General features: G+C 41.1%; 1 protein-coding gene across 1 annotated transcript in view; it reads left to right on the forward strand.

Annotated features, from left to right (window-relative positions):
* Emc2 (ER membrane protein complex subunit 2) overlaps nucleotides 1-21,749 on the forward strand; it is a 44,624-nt gene extending 22,875 nt beyond the window's left edge. Inside the window, exons 6-11 of the mRNA XM_003479983.5 lie at nucleotides 5,903-5,988; nucleotides 6,135-6,194; nucleotides 9,005-9,086; nucleotides 9,948-10,058; nucleotides 12,196-12,300; nucleotides 21,361-21,749. Of these exons, the coding sequence (XP_003480031.2) occupies nucleotides 5,903-5,988; nucleotides 6,135-6,194; nucleotides 9,005-9,086; nucleotides 9,948-10,058; nucleotides 12,196-12,300; nucleotides 21,361-21,447 (531 nt within the window). The 3' untranslated portion in view covers nucleotides 21,448-21,749. The remainder of the gene's footprint in view (nucleotides 1-5,902; nucleotides 5,989-6,134; nucleotides 6,195-9,004; nucleotides 9,087-9,947; nucleotides 10,059-12,195; nucleotides 12,301-21,360) is intronic.
* Nucleotides 21,750-24,151: the final 2,402 nt, after the last annotated feature.

The raw sequence follows: 24,151 nt of genomic DNA on the forward strand, positions 1-24,151 counted from the left end.
GAGTGAACATGGCTTAAAGGAAACAGATGGTGAGTTGGACTCCAGACTCCTTCAAGTGAAGGGCAGGCGTGGAGCCTTAGCTTAGGGCAGGAGGAGGGAGGGGTTAAAGAGTTCCCAGAAGAGACAATAAGGTGGGACACCACTTCCCGTCTGTTTCTTAAATGTTACAGGAGAGGCTGGGGATGTAGCTCAGTGGCATGAGTGCCTTGCCTGGCAAGTGCAAGATCGTGAGTTCATTTCCCAGTACTCCTCCCCCCGCAAAGGCTATAGAGATACTCTTTTGAAAAGTAATGCATAATTATGTTAAAGATTACAGATAATATAAAGTCATTTGTGGTGTAAAAAAGTCTTATTACTCCTTAGCTCAGATTCTCTTTACATTGGTCAAGTTTTATTAAATTTTTTTTATATCTTTCAGAGATTTTTTTTCACATACACACAGCTGTGTGTGTTTGTGTCTGACACCTTCTACAGAAAGTGTGTTGTTTAAACTTAGGTATTGACTAGACTGCTCTGGCCTTTGTCACATCACAGTGTGTGAAGACAAGTAACTTATCGTATCTTTTCACATCTCCTGAGCAGCATTTTTTATACAATGTTTTGCTGAGGAAGCTGTGATAGAAAGACATTGGCCTTTGTAAGGAACCTTTCTTGTATGTTCTGGATAAGGTCCAAAAACCGAGAGACACCTTGTGAACCATTTTCTGGTTGCTTGGTAATTATTAGGAGCCCAGGGTTCTGTGTGGCCTTTGGGAGATGTGCTTCAGAACTGTGGGTTACACATGTGTGAGTAAGAAACTGGCAGAAAAGAGACTTACTGTGTCCAGGAGTCCGGACTTGCCGCTCAAGCTGAGGCCTTGGCCATCTGCAGGGTGAGAGGTGGACTTGTCCCTGTGCTCGCTCCACATCCCTCCTTCCTGCTCGTGTAGTTAGCTGGAGTGGACCCACGACTGGACCTCTAGCGCTGCCACGTGCTCACACACACACACACACACACACACACACACACGACTTAAGATGTTAAAAGGCTTTTCTTTCACAGTAATTTTGTATTGACTACTTTCTGAGGTTTTGTATTTTATAGTGGAAATTTTAATCCATACATTATAGCAGTTATGCAGAAGGCTTAAAACCCTTGTAAAATGTAGAACAGTTTTTATTTTTAAGATTTAATTTTTGAAAACATCCAAACAAAAAAATTTACACAAATTCAAAATATCCTTATAGATTACAAGAAAAAGATACAATAAAGAAATGCAGAGTGGAAGTTGGTAGGTATTTCAGACTTGAATCGGGTTTCCTACAGTGACACTGCCTGCCCGAGTGCTTCTTCCTGCCATTCCCTGGCACTGTCTGTTCCCTCGACCGTCTCTGATGGTGTAGAGCCTCCACAGTGCTCTGTTCTTTCATCGCCAGTGCTGACTGTGTGCTCAGAGTTTCTGCCTGGGCCTGGGAATTCATCAGGCTTTCTTCCCTCTTCTTGCAGGGCTGATAGTCCCAGGGTAGTGAGTCCCAGCAGTACAAATGGGGCTTACCTAGTCATCTCCACCACTCAGTGACCGCTGGCCTCATGCTCTGATGTTCTGCAATTCAAATAATTTATCTAGTTGTCCTTTGTTGTTTCAGGCAGGAGGGTAAATCACGTAGCCTATAACTCTATTTTTCTTTTTTTCTCATTGAACTTTGTCTTACTGGGTCTCAGAATTCTGTGACAGATTCTGGTCAAGTTGTTTCCTTTAAAAAGTATTGATTTTGAAACCTAATGACTACATACACACAGTTTATAAAGCATTCTCCTTTCTTCCTTTATGACGCATTGTTATTACTAACCAGTCTGTCTCTATTAAACTTAAATGACCAATTGGCAGAAACCCTTCTGAGACTGACTCTTGTCTCTGAGTCAGGCAGGGGTGGCAGGTGTTAGAGATAATAGTCCTTTAGCCTTCTGAGCTTCTGGGCAGACCTGACTGGCTCCAGCAGTCTCATTGTCCACTGCTTTGATGACACCACAGCAGCTATTCTGTCTCATATTGAGAACAGCACAACACTCAGAGAGGATGCTTTCCCAGAACCCTGTCAGTGAGGACAGCATCGCCAGCTTTCAAGAATTTGGGGCCCTCTTCTAGTTTCTGATCAGACTGGTGATCAGTCTTTCCTTTCGGCTCAGGAAGCTTGCAGCACTGTGAACTGTGTGACTGTAAGTATACAGCACAGCCAAGCCAGATCTGGCCAGAATGGTTCAGGATAATCCCTGTAGTGGTGAGACCAGCTGCTTCCATTGCTAGGTCATTTTTGCTCTCCCCAGCAGTGTTGCCATGACAAACATCTTTGACAGACACCGTCTTGTTGCTGAAGACCTTCACTCAAAGCTTTGCGTTACCTTTCAGCAGACTTCACTTCAGTCATGAACTGACTGGAACAAGGTGACCACCGTGCTGGAATTGAAAACACAATGCCCACTTGGCCTTCAGAGTCGGCCTCAGTACCACCAATTGCTTAGATGTCCTAGAGGGGCAGCTGCAGAGGCTTGTCAGTTGGGCAAGTGGGCAGAAGGGTGCAATCCAAAGCTTTTGGCAGAGTGGTCCCACTTATCACAAACTTGGCCTGGCCCCAGTCTCCTGAAACGAGTTAAGGTGGAGACTTAAAAGCAGACAAGTGACATGGTTTTGGGGAGTCCAGGAAGGTCATAACTGACAATAGAGACAAGGACTCTTCTAGATCACTGTATTTATTGGGTTTTTACAAATTTGGGGGATGCAGAAAGAGGAGGGCACATTGGGGAGGCAAAAATTTTTGAAAATGACCAGGGCCCTGAGAAAGGCAGTGCGTTTTGCCAATTAAGAGGACTGTTTGCTCTCTAAGGTTGGCAGGAGTCTGTGTTCTCAGGCACCCTCAGCTGTGATGTCATCTTGATTTCAGAGCACTAGAAATAGGAGCTTTTCCAACATGGCCAGAGCTCCCTTCTTGGTCAGCAGTTTAACCCTTCTGTGTCCTGGTCTCTACATCCACTGGCATTGCTGTCTTCATGAGTGACATTTCCATCCCTTGAACCAAAGTATATTATTTGTGCCCCTGGCTCGAGTGTTGTCACTGTTCCAACCAGAAATTTAGAAGCTGTTGTGGCAGGGTGTAGCGGATTTTCTTATTGTACCTGCTGACTTCCATAGCCACTTCTTCCTTTCTCTTCTGGCTAGAAGATGGCTCGGTGGAGTCCATTCTGTTATCACCAGTGGGTTGTTTTGCAGCCAGCGTGTGAGCCAGAAGGGCTTGCTCCTGGTGCTGCCCATTCTTGGATATACCAGCCTCAACTTCAACACCAGTAGCAGCAGCAGCAATCAGGACAGCACAGTTGGCCTGAGATGCACCTGTAACCATGTTTGTGCTAAGATTTCTGTCGTTGGCATCAGTGGAGGTCACATAACAGCTGCTGTTCTTAGATTTCCACAGCGAGGTATCAGTGGTGATGCCTTGAGCGTGCTCAGCTTTCAGTTTATCCAGGACCAAAGTGCACTTGAAGGAACACTGCCCCATCTCTGCAGTCTCCTTTTCAGCTTTTCTAGTGGTTCTTTTGTCCTTGCCACCACATTTATGGGTCAAATGGCTGATAGTGGTGAACCTGCCCAGTTCCATGTCCAGCGACGACAGTACTGATGTGAGTCCTCTCTTTCCCATGTTGGCTTCATTTAGTGGTGGTTCAGAGCTGTGCTGTCACAGCAGCCCAATTGTAACAAAGCCCTGTCACTCCGTTTTGGCCAGATAGGAAGTCCTTGTGTAATGCTGATTTCAAACAATCGTGAGGCTCAGTGTGGTGGTGCACACCTGTGATCACAGCACTCTGGGAGGAGGCTGAACTGGAGGAGCACAAGTTTAGCTGATCAGTGAGGCCCTTTCTCAAAACAAAAAGATAAAAATAAAAAAGGCTGAAGATGTAGCTCAATGTGAAGGTTCTGAGCTCACTTCTTAATTGCCACCAAATCAGCCAGTGCAACCTGATAAAGGTTTTTTCTTACACCAGAACGTGCTTTTCTTTTTTAAAGGAATTATCTGAGAAGCGTTGTCATTTAGTAAAAGAGTTTATGGCTTAGCAAAATATGTCTTTGCCTATATGACAGTGATTACCAAGTAAATTTTTGTTAGAGGACCCATATGTGTTCTCGCCAGGATGACTGTGTAGCTAAATAGTTCCTGTAAAAAATTAACTTTAGAGTATTAGGTGATAAAATACTGTATCAGAGGTCTTATATGACTAAGCAATGTGATGCTTATAAGATGGAATTGTGAGGGCTTATAATGTATTTTTCTTTTATTTTCAAGAAGGCTTGAGAAAAAGAGTTCCTTTTTGGTTTTTTTTTTGGCACTGGGGATTGATCTCAAAGCCTTCCCACTGAGCTACAGCCCCAGCTCTTATCTGTCTTTTGTTTTGTGACGTATCACCAAGTTGCCCAGTCTGGGCTTAAACTTGTGATTCTCTTGCCTTAGCCTTCCAGAGTGCTGTGATCACAGGAGTGGGCTGCCTCTCCCAGCTGTGGTTCTCATTTTAAGTCATATTCTCCCTGATGGGGTTAAGATTTCAGGGTTTTGACTTATGGATTCTCGAAACTTTCTGAACTTTACATTTATTGTGGCAGTTTCATTGTTTTATATGTTAAATTATCCCAAAAATATTTGCACGAGCCTGCGTGGCAGGCATTGTGCTAGGCCTCTGGCCTGAGCCTTAGAATCAAGACGTGTGCATTAAGTAAGACGCATTGTTTTTTATTATCAAAATACCACCAGCCTTATGAATGCTGTTCTTAGCCTTGTTAGTCTCCTGATTTCAGAGCTGAACCTCTGCGCCACCATCCAGAGATGTGTGGTTCCTGTTCCTCCAAAGAGAGCTTGGCCTTTGCGTCTCCTCTGGGCATGACAATAAGCAATAGAAAGTGTTACAGGTCCACCTTCACGTGACTCCGACTGTGGTGTCTGTCCAGTGTCTGAGTCAGGCAGGCCAAGGGGACACGTGTTCTTGGGGTACGATGCCAGCCTGGCTCCTGCTCTGCGTCCTTGATGTCCTGTTCTTCACAATATTTCTGTGTCTGCGTGGCCGTGGCATCATGGAGCCTCTGCTCCATGTCTGCCCTCTGTTTGATCTCTGCTACAGCCGTTAGCTGGTTCTGCCTGGTGGTCATCCTGGACAGCTCCACTGCTCGCAGTGCCCCAAGTGCTCTACTTAACATGTCCCTTGAGACTGCACTCCTGTGTACGAGAAATCGTCGGCATCTTTTATCATATTTTCATTGTTCACACAGTGACTGACAAATGGGAGATGTCCAGGTTGTATTCAAGTATAAAGGAATGGTGCGGATTTTTATGTTAACCATTTTTTAGACTTTAAAATGCAAATTTTAAGAATTTGTTATAAATTTTTTTTCAAGACCTGTTTTATTCTTTTGAAAAATATAGGTAGGTTGTACTCTTAAAATCATGAAAAAGTTTCCAGGCACTGTCTTTGTGTGATTATATCCAGTGGCCTTAGTGAGGTTCTTTCTTTTTTCTAAGCTTCAGTGTTTTTCTGGCTCTCAAGATACAGATCTTGTGAATCAGGCAGCAGAAAGGACTTTAGGTGGATAAAGATTAGGGTTTCCTGCTGGCCTTGTAATCATCAGAATCTGGGTGCTGACTTGTTTGGATGAAATGATGCATGTATTATGTGCATCAAAAGTGAAGCATATGTGATGGTTGGGAGTGTTGAATTCCCCAGTGGGATGTCGTGGAGTGTGTTTATAAACTCTCACTAAGCAGCCATTCCACAATGGGATTTCACTGGCATTGAGATAATAATTTGCACAGTCAGATTACCTCCCTTACAAAAACCCAGGGAGGGAATCCTGTGAGCTAATCCTTTATTAATGTCAACCCCTAGGCTGCAAGAAAGCGTAAGATTGCCATTCGTAAAGCCCAGGGGAAGAATGTGGAGGCCATTCGGGAGCTGAACGAGTATCTGGAGCAGTGAGTGTTTACAAGGAGATTGTGTTTTGTTATTCTAATAAATCTTTTTAATTAAAATGGAATTTACATTTGATTTTCCTGTGTGTCTCCATGCTGTTCACTTATGGAATCCCACACATTTACTTTGTTCTCCTTCCTCCTGCCAGGTTTGTTGGTGACCAAGAAGCCTGGCATGAACTTGCAGAACTTTATATCAATGAGCACGAGTAAGTTGTTAGACACACAGGAAACTGCAGAGTGCAGTTTCTTCAGTAGAAAATGAGAAGACAGGGTAGTTTCCAAAGTATCAAGAAGATGTGAGTCACCTGTCATTTTACATGAGAAAGGAAATAGAAAGTGAAAAAACTAGGTCGTTAGGGTTTTGCTAAATTATTTTCCTTTGGGGAAGAAAGTTTTCTTTCAAATACAGATGGCATTCTTTGAAGGGCCAGTATTTGTTAAGCTAAGGTTGTTTTTGATGATTCAAAATAGTGAGTTTTTAGAGTTGAGATTGTTCTTACACACAAAGAGTATTGTACTCCCTGCTGTTTAAAATTCTGTCAATTATTAGCCCTAGTACTAAGAGAATCAGCCTTTCCAGAGTAAAAGCATTCTGTTGCCTGGGTTAAAAACCAAGAATAATCAAGAATGTTGAATGCTGTAGGAACTTGCTTATTGGATATTAAATGGTTTTGTTGGCTTTTTATTGCTGTAGTGACAGGAGGAAATCCCAGTGTGAGAGGATTAGTGCAGGGTCTTAGTGCCAGTTTTCTAATATCATAGTATTAGCACTAGCCTCCACCCAGGGGCATACTGTTTGCTTTTCTCTCTTAGTTCTTCTAAACCTGAAGTCTATCACATTGTTTCCTTCCCTCTTTGTGAAAGAGTAGAATCAGATTCTCATGTGCGTTTTCTTTTTGTGCATGAATAAACAGTTAATCTTGTTTTCATGCTATAAACAGCTGCCACAGGAAACAGGATAAAGACATTTTTATGTTGCCCTTGACCAAGTCTGTATATGTGTAATATGAAATAAACATTGAGGTAGTTATTTCATAATTTTTTTTTCTTAGAATTTTTTTTTTTTTGTACTGGGGATCGAACTCATGGCCGCGCACTTGCAAGGCAGGCTCTTATGCCGCTAAGCTAAATCCCCAGCCATATTTCATAATTTTAATAGAAGTTAAAGTAAAATAGAAGTGCTCACTGTCATATCATGAAATGTGTGCTATATTCCAGGAACCATTCCTCAGTTCTTTGCCATACCTGGGCTGTCAGGGTGTCTGGTCTAGAAGCTGCATGTTGCGTTTCGTGTGGATGTGAGCCTGCTTATATGTACACAGTGTACACATGCTCATTATTCTCTTATGCATGTGAGACAGTGTATAGTAATTATATTTAAAGAATGTGAAACAATTTTCAGCGTGCGATAAAAAATCAGAATTACTTTTATGTTGTTCCTTAAAGTGGCAGTTATTTAAAATTTGTTTTTGAAGATTTTATAACCAAGACCATTTTAAAACATTTTAAATAATCAAGGATATCTACGTTAAAAAAATACCTAAAGTTGAAAATTTGAAAAATCCAGTAGAATATAAAGAGTGAGTCAAAAGTAACTCGTAATTCCCTCACCCTCAGTTAACTGGAGTCCCCCCTGCCCGTTTTATCTTGCTTTATGCTCTGCCAGAACCACTCAGTTCTCAACCCATTCAATTCTCTTAGAATGTGTATTCTTGACCTGCATGTAAAATTTTGGCATCATTTTAGTTAACACATTTATAAGACACTAATGTGAAGTTGGGTATTTGTGGTGGAGACAACTTTCCTTTTTCTTTGAAGTGCTAGGTTTCCAATAGTTGACATTTCCTCCATCCTGGATTCATCACTTCCTAAGTGCTGTCCAGTTTGCAGTACTTGTGCTGAGCTGTGCAGGACACGGAGCCCATGGTCTTGGTGCCCATGTAAGGGCCTGTGTGGATGTGCCACTGTGGTGGGGGCGGGATGCGGGCTCCTTGGGCCTAGACCCCTTCGGGTGTTGTGACTGCTGCACTGTTTTCTCTGTTGCTGTTGCCAACATCCCCATGGATGTTCACTGTGAGCGGCTGGGTCCTGCAGCCTGTGTAGCACCTGAAGGGTGTGGATTCTGGTCGGCCCAGCCTGAGGTTTGGTTCCAGTTCTGTCTTAGGATTCTTTGTGTAGAATAATGGTGAAATTTCTAGTCTTTAGAGTTTTGGGGGATAGAATGAGTTAACACACCACATACAAGCAAGGAACATGCAGCATATAAAATAAGATCTAAAATTTCATAAAGGTTAACTGTTACTAATCACTGCACATGGTGAGACTGGGGTGAGTACCTGGGACACTGGTGTGAAGTAGGGGCCTTTCCGTCTGGGCGACAGATGCAGAAAATAAGTCTCGGTGACTTTCATGCTCACATCTTGGAGCCCTCACACTGGTGTCTGTGGGCTGTCTTGAGCGCTGCAGGGGTGGGCCCGCACCTGGGGATGCTTTCGGGGTGAGTGCAGTCCAGCTGTCTCCAGAGCACTTTCTGTCAGCTCTGTCCTGGTTCGGTGGGGTGGTTCGGCAGCAGTGGAGGGCAAATGAGAAAAGCTGCAGTGATTACTCTGTCATTTTCACTACCCGCTATTTGACAGAAGAATAACAAAAAGTCTTTATAATAGGATATTTTAGTAGATGTCCAGGAAGGGTCTTAGCAGTTAGAGAATAGTTGATAAAATGTTTCCTCCTCCTTGATGTTATTTTATTAAACAGAGGACTGACAGAAACTTCTATGTAAAGTTTTAAAGCATATCTATTGATTGATCTCTCATAGACTGCTGTAAGGTAACTGTTTATTCATTCCACTAAACATCTTGATGTTACTGGTGTTTATGGAGTCGAGATAATATCATTATAGTAAGCTATTTAAATTGTTTTGGGAATAAAATATCTAGCATCACTAAATTTCTAGTTGCTTAAGACATAGCTGAGATAAAATTTATGGCTTTTAAAAGGGCTGCTCTGGCTTTTTTAGCTATGCAAAAGCAGCCTTCTGTCTGGAGGAGCTCATGATGACCAATCCCCACAACCACCTGTACTGCCAGCAGTATGCAGAGGTGAGTGTGTGTTCATATGCAGTGCACGTGTGGGATTTGAGTTTGACTGCTGTTGGGTATTATTATGGCAGTAAGAGTATTTTCCTCTTGTTACACATGTAAATAAGTATTTAAAATATGTGATTAATGTTGACTTGTGGGAATAAATGTTTGAAATTTTAAATATTGCAATGAAAGTACTGATTTTTCAATTTAAAATCCTATTTAAACAGAAATGCTTTGTATTTTTAAACAGTACTGGAATGTTCCTTTCTTTCCTAACTGTAAGTTAATTATACCACAGTTTTTACCAGTTGCTTCTGAGACACAGTGATTTTGATTTTTAAATCCAGATTTTAGGAAATCTATTTTAAGTTGTTATTTTAGTATGTAAGAGTATGTATTTAATTTTCTTACTATTAAGAATATCAGTACAATTTAAAGCTATAAAACAAGAAGTACCTAATTATTAAAGAGTGTAAAGGGACAGTTATTGCTATCATTTTTAAAATACAGCTGTAAAAGGACAATTCAGAGAAGTCTAGATTTATAAAACTAGTAATAGAAAATATAACTGTCTAAAGCATTTACAAGGCAGTTTTATCAGAAATTGTACTGACCTTTTTATTATAGAAGTATTTTTGTTTGAAAAACTACTCCATGATTTTAATGGTCATCGAGTAGAATAGCTTTGTGTGAGGTTATATTTTAATTTTAACAACCTTCAGGTGGTCATAACAACCTTTAGGTGAATTCTTTTAGCATCTTTCTTGCATTTATAGAATATCTGTTCCATTACTTAATGCCTGTGATACGATGAGACATGCTTTATTTCAGAGTAGTTAAAATAAACACATTTCAGTACTCTGCAACTTCTAACAGGTTAAATATACCCAAGGCGGACTTGAAAACCTCGAACTTTCAAGAAAATATTTTGCACAGGCATTGAAACTGAACAACAGAAACATGAGAGCTTTGTTTGGGCTTTACATGGTGAGTCAAGGTGCATGCTTAATGTTATCTTACATCTGTCTCATTCACAATCCAGATAGCTGTCCTTCCTAGTTTTTTTCTTCCTTCCTTGTTTTTTAAATTTACTGATGAGCATATGATTTTAATTAAGAGCAGTAGTCAACAGAGCAGTTTTATTTTTGAATGTTGTTGAACATTCAATTGTGAGGTTTCTTTTTATCATTATTAGAGTTGAAATCTCCACATATGAAATTGAATAGTAATAAATAAGAGTGTATTCTATGTTATTTAAATTGTTACATTGTTCTTGGTTCTATGCCCAACTTTATTTTTTACCTGGTAGTTATACTTGTATGAGATATTTTTAAACTATTATCAATAAATGACATTAGAAAATAAAATCCCTAGTATGTCTGATTACAGCATTTCTTCTGGTACAGAAAAAGTGTGAAAATAGCGTGTTAGAAGTGTGCAGTGTCTCTGTGTCGAGTGGAATAGAGTAGCAGCGGAGGGCGTTGAGGGATGGAAGGGCTGCCTGAGCGCATGGCCAGTGGGCCCTGCATTGGGAAGGGCTGCGTTCTTTGGAACATTGATTTACTGTGGTCTTTCCACGGATTTTTTTTTAAAACAAGTATCCTCTTGTTGGAATGCAGTGAAAAAAGAAGTGAAAAGGAGACTGAGAACAAAGATGAATGATGTAATTTTTAGAAAAGGTTTGCAAAATATGGTTAAACAATGGTTGAAAGGAATTAAAGAACATTTATCTGGATTTTTATTTTTTACTATTTTTTGAGGCAGGATCTTGCTGTGCAGTTCAGGCTGACCTTGATTTCATTATGTAATCCTGGCTGGCCTGAAACTCTAGGTGATCCTCTTGCTTCAGCCTACTCAATGCTGGGATTACAGGTGTGTACAACCACGCCCAGTATTTGTCTGGATTATACTGAAACCAATTGCAGTGGAGATACAGTGTAGTTAGCAATAACTATACCAAACACAGTGTCCTACTGAAATTTATGATGATAAATTATTATTAATAAGCATTTTACATAGCAGTTTCTGTCCCAGGTGCTTTGCTGAACTCTGCTTTGTTTGTTGTTTACTTGTTTGTGTGAAGCCGCCCAGTCCTCGTGTCCTCTGAGTAGGTGCTCTGACTGCTGCCATTCCTGAGATGGCAGAACTAACACAACAGCTGTGATTGTGTACTCTGAGCTCAGGGCTCCCACTTGATGCAGCTGGGATTCCAGTTCAGGTTTCTACACTGGTGTCTTTCCTTTCATCACTGCATTTACTGAAACTCATATCAAAAGGCCATGTTAAAGGCACAGGTATAAAATGTTGATGGTGACAGATGGATACCTCCCTGGCAGAGAAGAGAAAGGTCAGAGGGCCTAAGGCACAGACTAGGCATAACAAAAAGTTTAACTCTTTTGGGAACAGATTCTTGTAAGAATAAGACTACAGTTATACTTTAATTTTGTTAGAAATATAAGCATGTAGTTAAAAATTACCTTATGATTTTGAGGGTTTATAGATCTCATGGATTCCAGGTTAAGAATTCCTCACTTAAATACTTTTTTTAAAAGGCAAAAGTACATTATGTGATGACTGATGAGTGCTGTAGAACACAGTGAAAAGAGAAATAAATCAGATAAGAATAAAGGAGTTGATTGCAAAGATTTCCACTAACTTGCTTTGGTAAAGTCAAACCACTCATATTGGAATGAATTTCTTTTCACTTGTTATTTTAAGAATTCAGACAGAATTATTTTTAAGATTCCTTCTAGTAATATTCAGTAAGTCTGACTTTGGAAAGCTAATACAACAATAACAAGAAATAACAGTAGGAACACCATGATGTTGCAGTGCTTTTGGGTTGTACAGTGTATTTCCATGACTACTTTGTTGAAGAGATAAGAATTTTACTTTTAAGAGATAGGGTAGACACCTCATTAAAGAATTTTAAATATCACTTTAAATACTTTTCTGGTCTTACTACTTTGTATTGTACTACATTTTTAATATGTTTTTATTTTTAAACACTAATTTCATTTAACTTTAAAAATTGTTTTCATAGAGTTTTATCAGTTTATTGCATCTGTGACCCCCCCCCATGTGTTTGACCACAAAAAAATGGTTTTTTTCTTTCTGTTTTTAGTCTGCAAGTCATATTGCATCTAACCCAAAAGCAAGTGCAAAAATGAAGAAGGACAACATGAAGTATGCAAGTTGGGCAGCTAATCAGATCAACAGAGCTTACCAGGTCAGTTTGGGTAAATTCATTACTGTATGCGTTAGCCAGCTGCAGAGCAGTTGTCTGTTGTCTGTGCCTTTGGACCTTGAACAAGCAGGTGTGTCAGTTGCATAAAACTAATTTGTACTTTTAGGATTTTTTTGTACCAGGGATCAAACTGACTCCCTTGTGTTTGCCAGGCAGATGCTTATGGCACTAAGCTAAATAGACTTTTTAATTATGATCTAATGGTATAGGGGGAAAACTCCCAACCTGTTAGATGTTTAGTTTGAGTTCCTGTTCTCTAAAACCAAATGAATTCTAGGAACAATGGAGGTAAGAGCAGAATATATTTATTGGGGAGGAAAGCTTCTGTCTGAGAGAGAGAGAGAGAGAAACAGTCTTGAGTGGGTTGCCAAGGACCCTACTACTTTTAGGGATTTTTTTGTAGAGTAAAACTGTGAGGTAAAGCAAGTCCAGGGTGGGGAAAGTGGGAAATCACAAGGTGGGCTTGAAGAGGCACAAAACTGTGGTCAGCCGATAAGATGAGGAGCATAACTGCTCAGGTAATATTAATTAAGTGGGGATCAAGTGGGGAAGAAGTCACAAAGCCAGTGGGCATGGAACACACAGGCTCTTCCTGGCTTTCCCAGGGCAATCCATACAGTCTCTGTTGCTTATCCCGAGGGTTAAGTGTGTGCATGCCTTTGTTTCATCTTTTGTCCTGAGCTTTGGCCCTCACAGTTGCCGTCTGTGCTGGCTCCTTGGAGGACCCAGCCCTGTCTGACTGCCTACATTTCTGCCTAACTTAGCTGTCTGTAACATTGTCATCAAGAGAGTCTCAGTGGTTCTAAATTTGACATATACAAATTCTAAGAATCCACAAAACGTAGACTGCATGCTGCCTTTCAAAAGCAGGGCTTGCAGGAGTGCTTTGTCAGCGAGTGGTATCTTGAGAGTGAAGAGGAAGTGGGGGAGATGCAGGGGAAGCTCGCAGCCCAGTCAGAGCCCAGTCAGAGCTCACAGGCAGTCTGCTCTAGCGGTAGCTTTTACACTGCAACTTATCCAGTCCTTTCTGAGTGTCTGATGCTTTTGTCTAGATTTTTCAGGCAGTATTTTTTCATGGGAAATTTGCTCATGGGAGAAATATCTTAAATCTTTTTTTAAAAAAATTTTATTTAAAGAGAAAAAAAAAACAGAAAAAGGGTACAAGTAATACAGAATTTCAAAAAAAAATAGTAAGAAATCACTAGTTAATAGATTACATATTGTCATCTTAGAAATAGTTCAAGTTATAAAATTAAAGCATACAAAGTGGACATTCAAACAGTGAGACTGCAAACAGTTCTGTTTAATGATCCAACAAAAACTCAGTAATATGGTTATCTAAATATACTTAAATATACATGCAGTTATATCCTTTAGAGTACTTTCTTTTCCTCTCTTAAAAAATATTAAATCTTGCAAGTTTATATATTTAAAGGACAGTTTGGTTCTGTGTCTGTTCTGTGATTTGTAGTTACGTTTGTCTTTAATATCATTCCATTGTTTTTTATGATACAGTATTGTTATCAAGAAGCCTAATGCCACCCTACCCCTTAGACTTCAGTTACTCAAAGAAACTTCATTTTAAAGTCCAGTAGTCTTATGATATGTTTTTGTTAGATTTGTTTTCCAAAGCATGTAATACAGTATTCTCTGTTTTCCATGTTTAAATGAGGCAGTTTTCCTAGACTATTGGAAAGAAGGGGTCATACAATGAGGGGAACTGGAGATAAGACAGGGACCCTTACCTAGGCCTGACGACTCAGGATAATGCAGTTTTGATCTTTCTGTGTATGAGGTCTTTGTCAAAGTATAAATGAGATTTTCTGGTTCCATTCTACCCTCTAGAACTCGGAAGATGAGGAATTGCAAAAGTGTGCTAGTTTGAAATTACGTATTATCATAGGAGTTGTTTTGATTTTCTGTGGATGTTTCTAGGTATTGTTCTCCCTACATTAACCACCTCTCCCTCTCGTCCTAGTCTTTTTTCCGTATTTAGTTTGGTTTCATTTTCCAGGCCTTTTTCCCTTGCATGGCATGAGACTTTGTGCTTCGGGAAGAGAGTATTGAAGAAATTGGAGGCCCTTGATGGTTAGATTTGTTCAGTCTTACAAATTTGTGTGGTTTAATACTTGTCTTTGCCAACCTGTAAAAACTTTCCAAGTTTTATAGGTCATTTGTAGATGCATTGGCTCAGCTCCTCTTGGAGACTACTATTGTTTATAAATTTTCGATTTGGGTTTCTTAGGGGGCATTAGGTTGTTCCCTGTCACTCCCTATTGCTCTCACTGTAGAGCTGTGGAGCTTTTGTAGATCCTGCTACTGTTAGTGATATAAACACGTCTAGCATTTTGAGAGAGTGGCCTGTAATCTGTTTTTTGTGTGCAGGTACTGTGGTCTTGCTTTTTATTGTAATACTTTCCGTTTTTGGGCTCTTTGTTTCTTTGGTTTGTTCTCCTCATTTCAAACCACAGCTTTGAAAGTCACCTTTATGTGTTTATGTTACATATTACAAACAGCGTTAATTCTGTTAGTGAGTATGGGGGCTGGTCTTCAGATGCAGTTGGGGTCACTCTGGTCTTTAGTGGGTTCCTTTCAGAGTGGAGTAGATATGGGATGTGTGTGTGTGTGTGTGTGTGTGTGTGTGTGTATGTGTGTGTCTGAGAGGGAGAATTTAAGATGTCTTGTGTAATATAAAACTAATGGTACGCATACTATTCTCTTTAAGGTATTTATGAGAAACAACTAGCTACTCAAGGAAACACTTTTTTTAACAAGGCATGGCTTTAAAGTACAACTTTATTTTATAATATAGTACATGGAAAAAGAACTGAAGTTATAAATTAGCATTTCAGTTAATAATACAAGGAAAATGCATCCAAGCCAGTAAATTAACATGACCTCTTCATAGGTCCTTTCCTCTCCCTGTCTCGCTGCTCTCAGGGGTCCTCCCAGCCAGCCCACAGTTTCTGGAGCCGGGAGTGGGGGAGTGGGGGAATGGGGGACTGGGGGCAATGGGGCTGGGTGGGGTGGCTTTCACCTGGCCTGGCTCCCTCAATGCCGGGGATGTGACACTGAGCTTCAGCTGTCTGTAGTTCCTCTGCCTCTGACAGCACTGCAGCGCGTGGTGTGAAGATGCTGCAGGTCGCACTCTGGCAGGTTCAGAGTGTTGCTGCTCTAGACTTCCTGGACCATCAGTCCCCATGCCGTCCACACAGCAGCGGAAGCACTGGGTCCTGTGGAGTGTGTGTCTGCCAGCTCTGGGGGGAAAGTGCAGTTAGCCAAGTTAGTTGTCTGCTCCCCACCGGCAGCTGGAGTGCTCCCAGTGGTAACCTGACCCTAACCCTGACCCTGACCCTAACCCTAACCCTAACCCAAGGGTCCCTGGCGCGCCCACACCCCTGTGCTTGGCTCTGTTTCTCATCTCCCTGACTGTCCGAGAGGCCAATTTTTGACCATTTGAATCTCCTTTTGCAGGAAGTCTTTTTCTTACTAGTTCATATGATTTTTGCTTTGTTTTTTTTACTAGTTTTCTGGTATGAGCTATTTTTTAGTTATATATGTAGTGGATATCTCTAACTCCTTACTTTCACTCAAATGAGTTTGACACCTAGATGTTTTGAAAGTAATTGCACGTATCAGTCATTTTTCTTTCCTGTTTCTGCTTTTGTTATGTTCTGTTTTAGAACTCTTTTGGTACTTCATGGTAAAAAAAAAAGGTCATCTTGTGTTTCTTCATAATTCCTGTGCTTTCACATTTCACTCCTCAATCCACTGCTCGTTGGAGTTAATTATGCTTGATGCAAGGTGGGTCAGCTTCTCTTTGGACTGTAGAGTTGAATTCAGGTAGCAAAGGTCACAGCACGTGGACCTCTTGTTGTCTTAGTCAGTACGTGGCTCTGACGATGCAGTGTTGAATGCATGAAATGATATCTCTGGACCTAGTTTTCTTCTCCAAGATGGACATAGAAGTATCCTGAGGAGTTCAATCTTAAGTTTCACTGAGTCGCAGTAATTTGTGTGTTTCCTCCTGTTTATCAGTGACATCTTTGGTTCAGTGTTTTACACTCACTCTGCCCATTGCAACAACAGCAAACGGAATTCATTACTCGTAGGGATTGAGCCCAAGGCCTCCCACTTAACGAGGCAAGCACCCTAGTCTCCAGCCCCTCCTGCTTTACAGGATGAAGAATTAAAGCACAGAATGCCTTAGTGACTTTTCCAAGGCAGCCTAGCTGATTGATAACACTGTTTTCAAACCAGAAAGGCTGAATCTTGAGCCAGTGCCCTGGAGTTCAGTCATCCTGCATGAAGATGCCATAGTGGGAGTGTCAGCATTGTAGACCCTCCTCGGTCATCTCCTCGGGAGCCATTGACAGCCCATCCCTGCCTGTTTCCCTCTTCACTACAGCCTGCAGCACTCAGTGGTAGATGCACTCAGGAGTGGATTTTGTTCTGGCCTTTTCTTGTCTCCTCAGCAATAGAAAACCCCTTGTCTAGATCCACAGGCACACGTGCCCTTCCCGCTGTGAGGTGCACTGTCCTGTCAGGCGTGCTCCCAGCCTCAGTGTTGCAGACAGAGTTTTACAGGACCACACCCTGTTCTTGGTACCATGCCCCACTGCAGTCCCCCTTGCCGTGATGTGTCGTCGTGCTAGTCCTCCCATGCAGTCCTGCACGTCTCCCGTCCGCACGTCGGGAGCACCACCTGTGCTACTTCGGCTCTGAGCATCGCATAGGCACTTCCATGGTGCCCAGAGACCCTTTGTGCATCTTACGTGAAGATGGAATTTGCTCTGTCTTCATTCCACAGAAAACACAGCACAGGCATTTTTCTTGTCAGTTTCTCACGGAGTTTCGGATGTCATCCTGGAAGACAGTGCAGCTCTCATGGTCATGTTAGGGTTCAGTACATTGACTCCTGGTGCTCTTCAATTGGGAATCACCTCTTGTGTAAAATTTATTTTTACTTTGACACTAGTGGCTAAGGTTAAATAAAATTTCTTGGACTTCCTGAAACTTTCATATTCTGTACTCTCTCGGGGGGAGATTTTGTATATTCTGTCTGTGAGTCAAATTCTGTTATGAGTTTTTTCCTGTTACCTCTTGCAGATTTATTTGCTCAGAGTGCTCTCCAGGTGGGCAAGGGCTTGACTTCTGTTGAATATCTCTGCTGGGCTGACCAGGCACCTTCCGTTGTGGTGGGTGTCACGTGGAGAGGCTGTCCCTGTGTTTCGCTTGTCCTGGGCTGACTTGGGCTTGCTCACCTGTGGTCTCAGATTTCAGGAGAGCTGCAGGCCAAGTCCAGGGTAATAAGCATCTGTATCACTTTTTTTTTTTTTTTTTAATTTAAAAGGAAAAAGAGAAAAAAATAGAACAAAGCAAAACAGTGTAAGGGTATATCACCAATTAATAGATTACACACTATCATCTTTGAAACAGTGATTCAGGTCACAGGATGAAAGCAAACAAAGTGAACATTCAGGGGCTGGGGATTTAGCTCAGCGGTGTAAGCACCTGCCTTGCAAGCAGGCGGTCGTGAGTTCGATCCCTGGTACCGATAAAAATGAAAAAGACAAAACAAAACAAAACAAAACAAAACAAAACAAAACAAAGTGAACATTCAAATAGTGAGACTGCAGATAGTTGTGTTCAATGATCCAACCAAAAATATTAATATGGTCATCTATTTAACACAGCTAAACACACTTCTTGTTGTATCCTTTTGGGCACTTTTTTTTTCCCCCTCTCTTTATTACAACAAAATTTACACATTTTGGGTTTTATTGCTCCCATAGATCTTACTACTTTTTTTGTAAGAGAATAAAATCAAACATGATAAAACAAAGCTATCAGTCAAAACCAAGGATAGACATAGCACATGAGGTAAAAACAGAGTACAAGGTTATCAACAACGGTTACCATAATGCCTCTTGCTTCCTTAAGAAGAATTGTCCATCTCATTAGGTATTATAAAGTTTAACAAAACAGTAGAGAATCACTTTTTGCTAAAGCATACGACACATTAACTCAGACTCGAGGCATCTCAAGCTGGGAAGAAAAAGCTGTTGCACTGGGCTCTTTATTCACTGCTGCCCGGCTCTCAGTCCACCCTTTTGTCTTAGTTCATTGGGCCTTTTATCTCTAATACAGTGCAGTGCACGTATTTTCAGTGTGTGGTTTGTAAGCGTGTACACCCTCTATTCACTACCCACAGCCAGGATATACGGTGTGTCCTTCCTCTCAGGTTCCCTCTCCCACTTCACATCCAGCCTCCACCGCCACCACAGCAGGCTGATTTGATTTTCATCACCCGGAATTAGTTTTGCCTGCACTAGAACTTCTATAAATGAGATCATAGGTTATGCACTCATTCTTTTGTGTCTGACTTTCTTTGTTTCTTAAGAGCTACCTCCATAGCATCTCATTTCATTTATCCTGTTACTTTGTCTGTCTATATTATATTCTAGAAATTGTGTGTAAAAGAAAATTTTAGCCCTTTGTACAGTATGGCCCAGTTCTACTATGGACGAATCATCGATCTCTAAATTTGATAAGCAAGTTTAGTTGTTTTTGTGGGGTTTTTTGTAAATTTTCTTATAGACTGAAAAAAGAGTACTCAAATATAACTGTAGGAAAAGAGAAATACAAAATTTGTGAATAATAGATGGAAAAGTGTAACTTCTAAAGCTTGACATTTTTATTATTAGGTAAATCTCTGGGATCTTACTGGGAACTGTGGGACTCATAGCTAGATATTTAAACCAGAAGGAAGTGCATAAGTGTTTGTTATTGGAGTTTTTCCAGATCTTTGTAAGTGAAAGAAAATAAGAGTCAGGAATTGTTTTCCTTTCTTTACACTTAATGAAACAGAGCAAGGCTGCTTCATGTGCTTCGACTGGCTCACTGATTTAGCACATTCGGAAGAGGCAGACACATCGGATTAACACTCATGAAAAGTTTAATGTGCACCTACTAACGGTTTTCTTCCAGATACATTTCTTTGGTGTACTGCTGAATTCATCTGTGCTGGTGGTAATCCAGGTATCTTCATGATTGCAGAGATGATTCTGTTACTGTTCTTTTGGGAAACAGAATTAAATCAGGATTTAAAGAAAAATACAATTCTGGCTTAATCAGTTAAATTGCCATACAGTTGTGGAAGAGACAAAATAATTGTTATGTCAGGCAGAATTTGAAGTGATAGACTCATTTTTCCAACTGTCCAACAAATAAGTTAGATTCATTTATTCTAGATTACAGCAATTGTTGTAGTGTTGATACATCTTCGGTGATTTTTTTAAAGTTAGCTATGTTTTAAAAGTAACACTTCCTTTATTTAGGACAAATTAAGAAATGCTGTGTATTAAAATTTGGGTTAGGACTTAGCTGTACAAAATGTTGATATTTTCTCTTTGCTATTTGGAACATTTACAATAAACGTTGCTGCATGGAGTCGGTGCTGTACCCTTCCTTCCCCAGTGCCTCAGAGAGCTTTGTCGCAATTAGTCCTTTAAGTATCTGATCGTTTACCTGAGAGGGCAGTGATAAAGACTTTCTGTTGCTCATAAATGGTAAATAGTTGGTAAATGAATTTATCAGCTGGGTAATAGGATAAGTGTGCCTCACTCCCTACAATTCACTTACCTAGAGAAATCTTTATTAAAAAAACAACCAGGTTTTAAATATGGTTCTGCTGTGGCCATGTTCTGTAATTATTACTTTTAAACATTTCATTCTTTTCATGGTGCCTGATGAAAGGCAAATGGATCTTGGCTTTTACAGACTTTTCTCTCTCCTTGGCACTTGCCTGAACAACATTCCCCCCCCCCCCCATTTGCTCTGTCAAATAAAGTGTCAGCCACAGAAGCTGATGTTGAGGAAATAGGGAAATTAAGCTGTAGCTGCAAGGTCAGAGGCCGGTCAGCACGCCTGAGGCCAGGCTTCTGCCCTAGGCCACTGTGTCTTTCCGAACAGGTCAAGAGAAGTTTGCCAGTTCATTTCATTACAGGAGAGAAGAGGCACTGCATAAATCAAGTACTGAGTACCCAAGACTGCGTTACTGTTTGGAAGAAATGATCAGCCACTTAGAATATGTTAATTGGACAGTACTGCATGTTTCTAATACCACATTTTAATTAGTACTTCAGTCAAGGGGAAGCAGGCAATAATCATGTAATAAACTTTTCTCCACTCAGAGAATGCTTATTTATCTGGTAATTATGCTGTGTTAAGTCAGACTGGTGATTGGTGGGGTTGTCCATCAGGTGAGAAACCCATTTTGAAATCAGCAGGGGCCCTTGGCAGTGTTGCCTCTATACTCAGCATGTACAGTAGATCACATTCCATATGCTCTGAGCCTAGTTGGTATTAGAAACAGATGGTACTCACCGCATTATTTTTATGTATGTATGTATGTATTTTTGATACCAGCAATTGAACTCAAGACCTTGTGCTTGCCAGGCAGGTACTTTGCTGCTGAGCTATATCCCCAGCCACTTAAAACGTTATTTTTTGTTTTCTTATACAATCCAGTCAGTTTAGTTTAATAAAGTCAATTGCAGCTGAATACACTACAAATGGATATTTTAAAGCATTTTATATCATTTTAATATTTAGTATAGAGCAAAACACAGCCATACCATTTAGCTAGTCAATGTAAGGTCAAAAATAAGACCTACTTTAATTTTCGAGAATATAATAAACAGTACTTTTATTCACCTTTGTTTGAAATTGTGGAAATCTGTACTGAGAAGGGACAAACATAACATAAACATATACTAAATTCCATTTTAAACAGAGTACTATTTTTTTCATCAGTGTTTTGGCATCTGAAAATAGACTAGCTTTAGAGTCAGAATATGATGTTATAAACTACTGTATTCCTTAAACATAGACTGGGGAAGAGATAAACCTGAAGAATGTATTTGACTTCATGCTAGTGTTAAAGTGGTTAACTTTCTTTAGCAGTATGAAGGTAATATTCTGATTTTTTTTTTAACCTGCCACTGGAACTGAGCCTAATTGAGCATTTTTAAAAATCAGTTTGCAGGTCGCAGTAAGAAGGAAACCAGATACTCTCTTAAGGCGGTCGAAGACATGTTGGAAACTTTGCAGATCACCCAGTCTTAAGGCTTCACCAGCTTTGGCATTGATGTCACAGGGGCGCAGTTGAACTTTTTGGCCTGTGACTTACTTACTAGATGCCCAGTGCTGTTTACACTCTAATTTCTGTGAAGATGACAATTGTAAAGAATGTGTTTATGTAGCCCTAAAATGCCTTTTACTGCTCAGCAAGAAGATGGCAATCTGAGGAGGACAATGTGAGGCTTACGGTTGTACACCAGTCGCTTCATGTCACAGAATGTCGTAACTGCTCTTCACTCAGCCCTGCGTAGGAATGGCCTTGTTAAATAAACCACTGACTTACTGAACTTGCGTACAGAGAGTTGAGCTTCTTTTTTGTTGTAACCAGTACCTTGCTTCTGAGCTCACTTTCCAGCTTCCTTCTGCCTGAGGGTAGCACATGCAGCACAGGTAACTTGCAGAAATAAATTATTTTGCCTTTGTTTATAGTGTTAGGGTGGGTTTTGCTGCATCCCAGTGGACCGTCACTCTGCCGTATTGTTCTCATAAATGTATTATTCTCCAAAGTTCAGCAGTCTAAGAAACTTAAGTTTTGGTGCAGAGATTTTTATCTATAAAAGACCTCAAGATTAATATGTACTGTAACAACCTTTCCACAAGTTATATTTGTTGAAATTTAATTGTAAATTACACAAAATTAAGAATAGTATGAGTAGTGTGTGAGTTCCTGTTTAGTTCTAGAAAAAGGAGAAAGTGTAAGCTATTTTTAGAAACAATTATTAGAATTCTCAACATCTTTTCACTTATTAGGTATAAATATAATTTCTTACTTTTTATAATTAAGTTATACTATCTTTGATATTTTTCATGTTTCAGTAAACTAAAAAGACTATGAAAGTTAAACACTTTACTTAGTAGGTAAATTTTTATAAAGGTACTTGTTGACACAGGACAGGTATTTACTGTTAATGTTACCTTTGAATCTAACCTGACTTGTTTATAATAACGATACATCGTGGCTTCTGCAGATCCATGTGGCTGGATTTGGGCGAGTAGGGATTGTGAAGAAATGGACAGCCTGGGGTCTTGAAGAAGACTATTATCAGCGTCAGGTTTGGTGTCTTTGAACCATTTAAACAGTTCTTAGCATTAGTGTAGCATCTCTCCGTGTCTAGTTTGCTGTTTCTTGTCTCATCCAGCTGCCAGGAGTGCCGAGCAGCTGGTGGGTACCTCCTGGGAATGGCCCTCCTGTGTGAGAGTGCCTCTTTCCCTCTGTGCACATGAAGCTGGCAGCCTTGCATTCAGCCCTGGCACCATTTCACACTGAGGCTTGCTGTGAGGTTGTCTGATACTGTGCCCTGTCCCCTGCCCATCCCATCTGACCTTACACTTCAGCTTCCATAGAGAGCTCCATTGCTGAAGGGAGTGTGTGCCTGACTGTTGGTACCTGATTCTTACTTGGAAATGACACCCTGGTTTTGTCCAGAGAGGGACAGATTGCCTTCCCTCAGAGAGACAGGAATGTTGCCTGTCTTGAATTGATGCAGACAGAAGTGGAGGTTCTACGTCTGGTCATTCATGAGTCAAAGCCACAGCTCTGCAGTGAGCGAAACTGCACGTGCGTGTCCCACGTGGTGACCGCTGTGCGTGTGCACTCCTAGTGCACCTGGCAGATTGCATTCTTAAACCCTGGGAGCCTGGACGAGTGTGACCTATCTGGGTTGTGATTCAGGCTTAGTGGCAACTTGACGCCTGCTGGGGAGGCACAGGCTTCATGCCGCCATAGCAAGCTGGCAAGGTGGCACCTTCACTGCCTCTGGCTGTGCCAACACGATGCCGCTGGTCCACAGCCGGGAGACCACAGGCGTACGAGGAGAGTTGTGTGTCAGAGGCAGAGCTGCCCCCACGGCAGAGCCCCCCTAGTGGGCTGTAGGGTATATTCTGTGTCTGCACCCCAGGCAAGAGGCAGGCAGAGCTGTGGGCTCTGTTCTGCATTTGTTCCAGTTTCTAACCTCATGTTTCTCTGAAGCATCTACTGCTTACTGTTTCTCTTAAGCAGGTAAAACTTGCATGTCAGGGATGCTCCTCCAGAGCGTGGTCCTCTGAGGCAAGCGCATAGTTATGCTAAGCACAAGAAGGGTCACTACAGTTCCTCCTCTAGCATTCTGACCTACAGGGATGCAAAAATCATAATTACATGGCTTTCATCGTAAGAGTATAATGTGTGGATTTAGGGGCGTCGGAAGAAATAGAAAAAAAGAAAGGAAAGACCGGTGTCTCAGGGTACTAAGTGTGTGACTCAGCTTTTTCTTGGCAGGTATTTCGGAGAATCCTTGGAGACCACAGCAGCTCCCTACATGCCCCAAGGTTTGGGGGTGGGGGGTTGCCAGGTGGCTCCCCGTTGGAGGAGCTGAGGCCTGAGGTGGGCAGGATTGGGACCAGGCAGGGCCCTTATGCTGTGGGGTTTTGGGAGGTGACAGCCAGTGAAAGCTGAGTACTCCGAAGGGTTGTAGTTTGTGGGAGGGTAGGGATTAGAATGTGCTCATTTGGAAAACAGTTTTTAAGTAGTAGTCAAAAAATTTAATTTGAATTGAATTTAAATTAGCTTAAAATGTCAATATGAGAACTCTTTCATAATTCCTAAGACTGCTTTCAGGCTCTTTCACTTCCAGACATCAGAAGTGCTGTCTCCCTTCTCACTCGAGTGGTGACCTTGTGTTGGGGGCTGAACCTCCCTGAAGATGTTGTG

The sequence above is a fragment of the Cavia porcellus genome, unplaced genomic scaffold, assembly GCF_034190915.1.
Source record: "Cavia porcellus strain 051 isolate PalLab524CR breed Dunkin Hartley unplaced genomic scaffold, mCavPor4.1 scaffold_10, whole genome shotgun sequence".
In the NCBI taxonomy this organism is placed as follows: domain Eukaryota; kingdom Metazoa; phylum Chordata; class Mammalia; order Rodentia; family Caviidae; genus Cavia; species Cavia porcellus.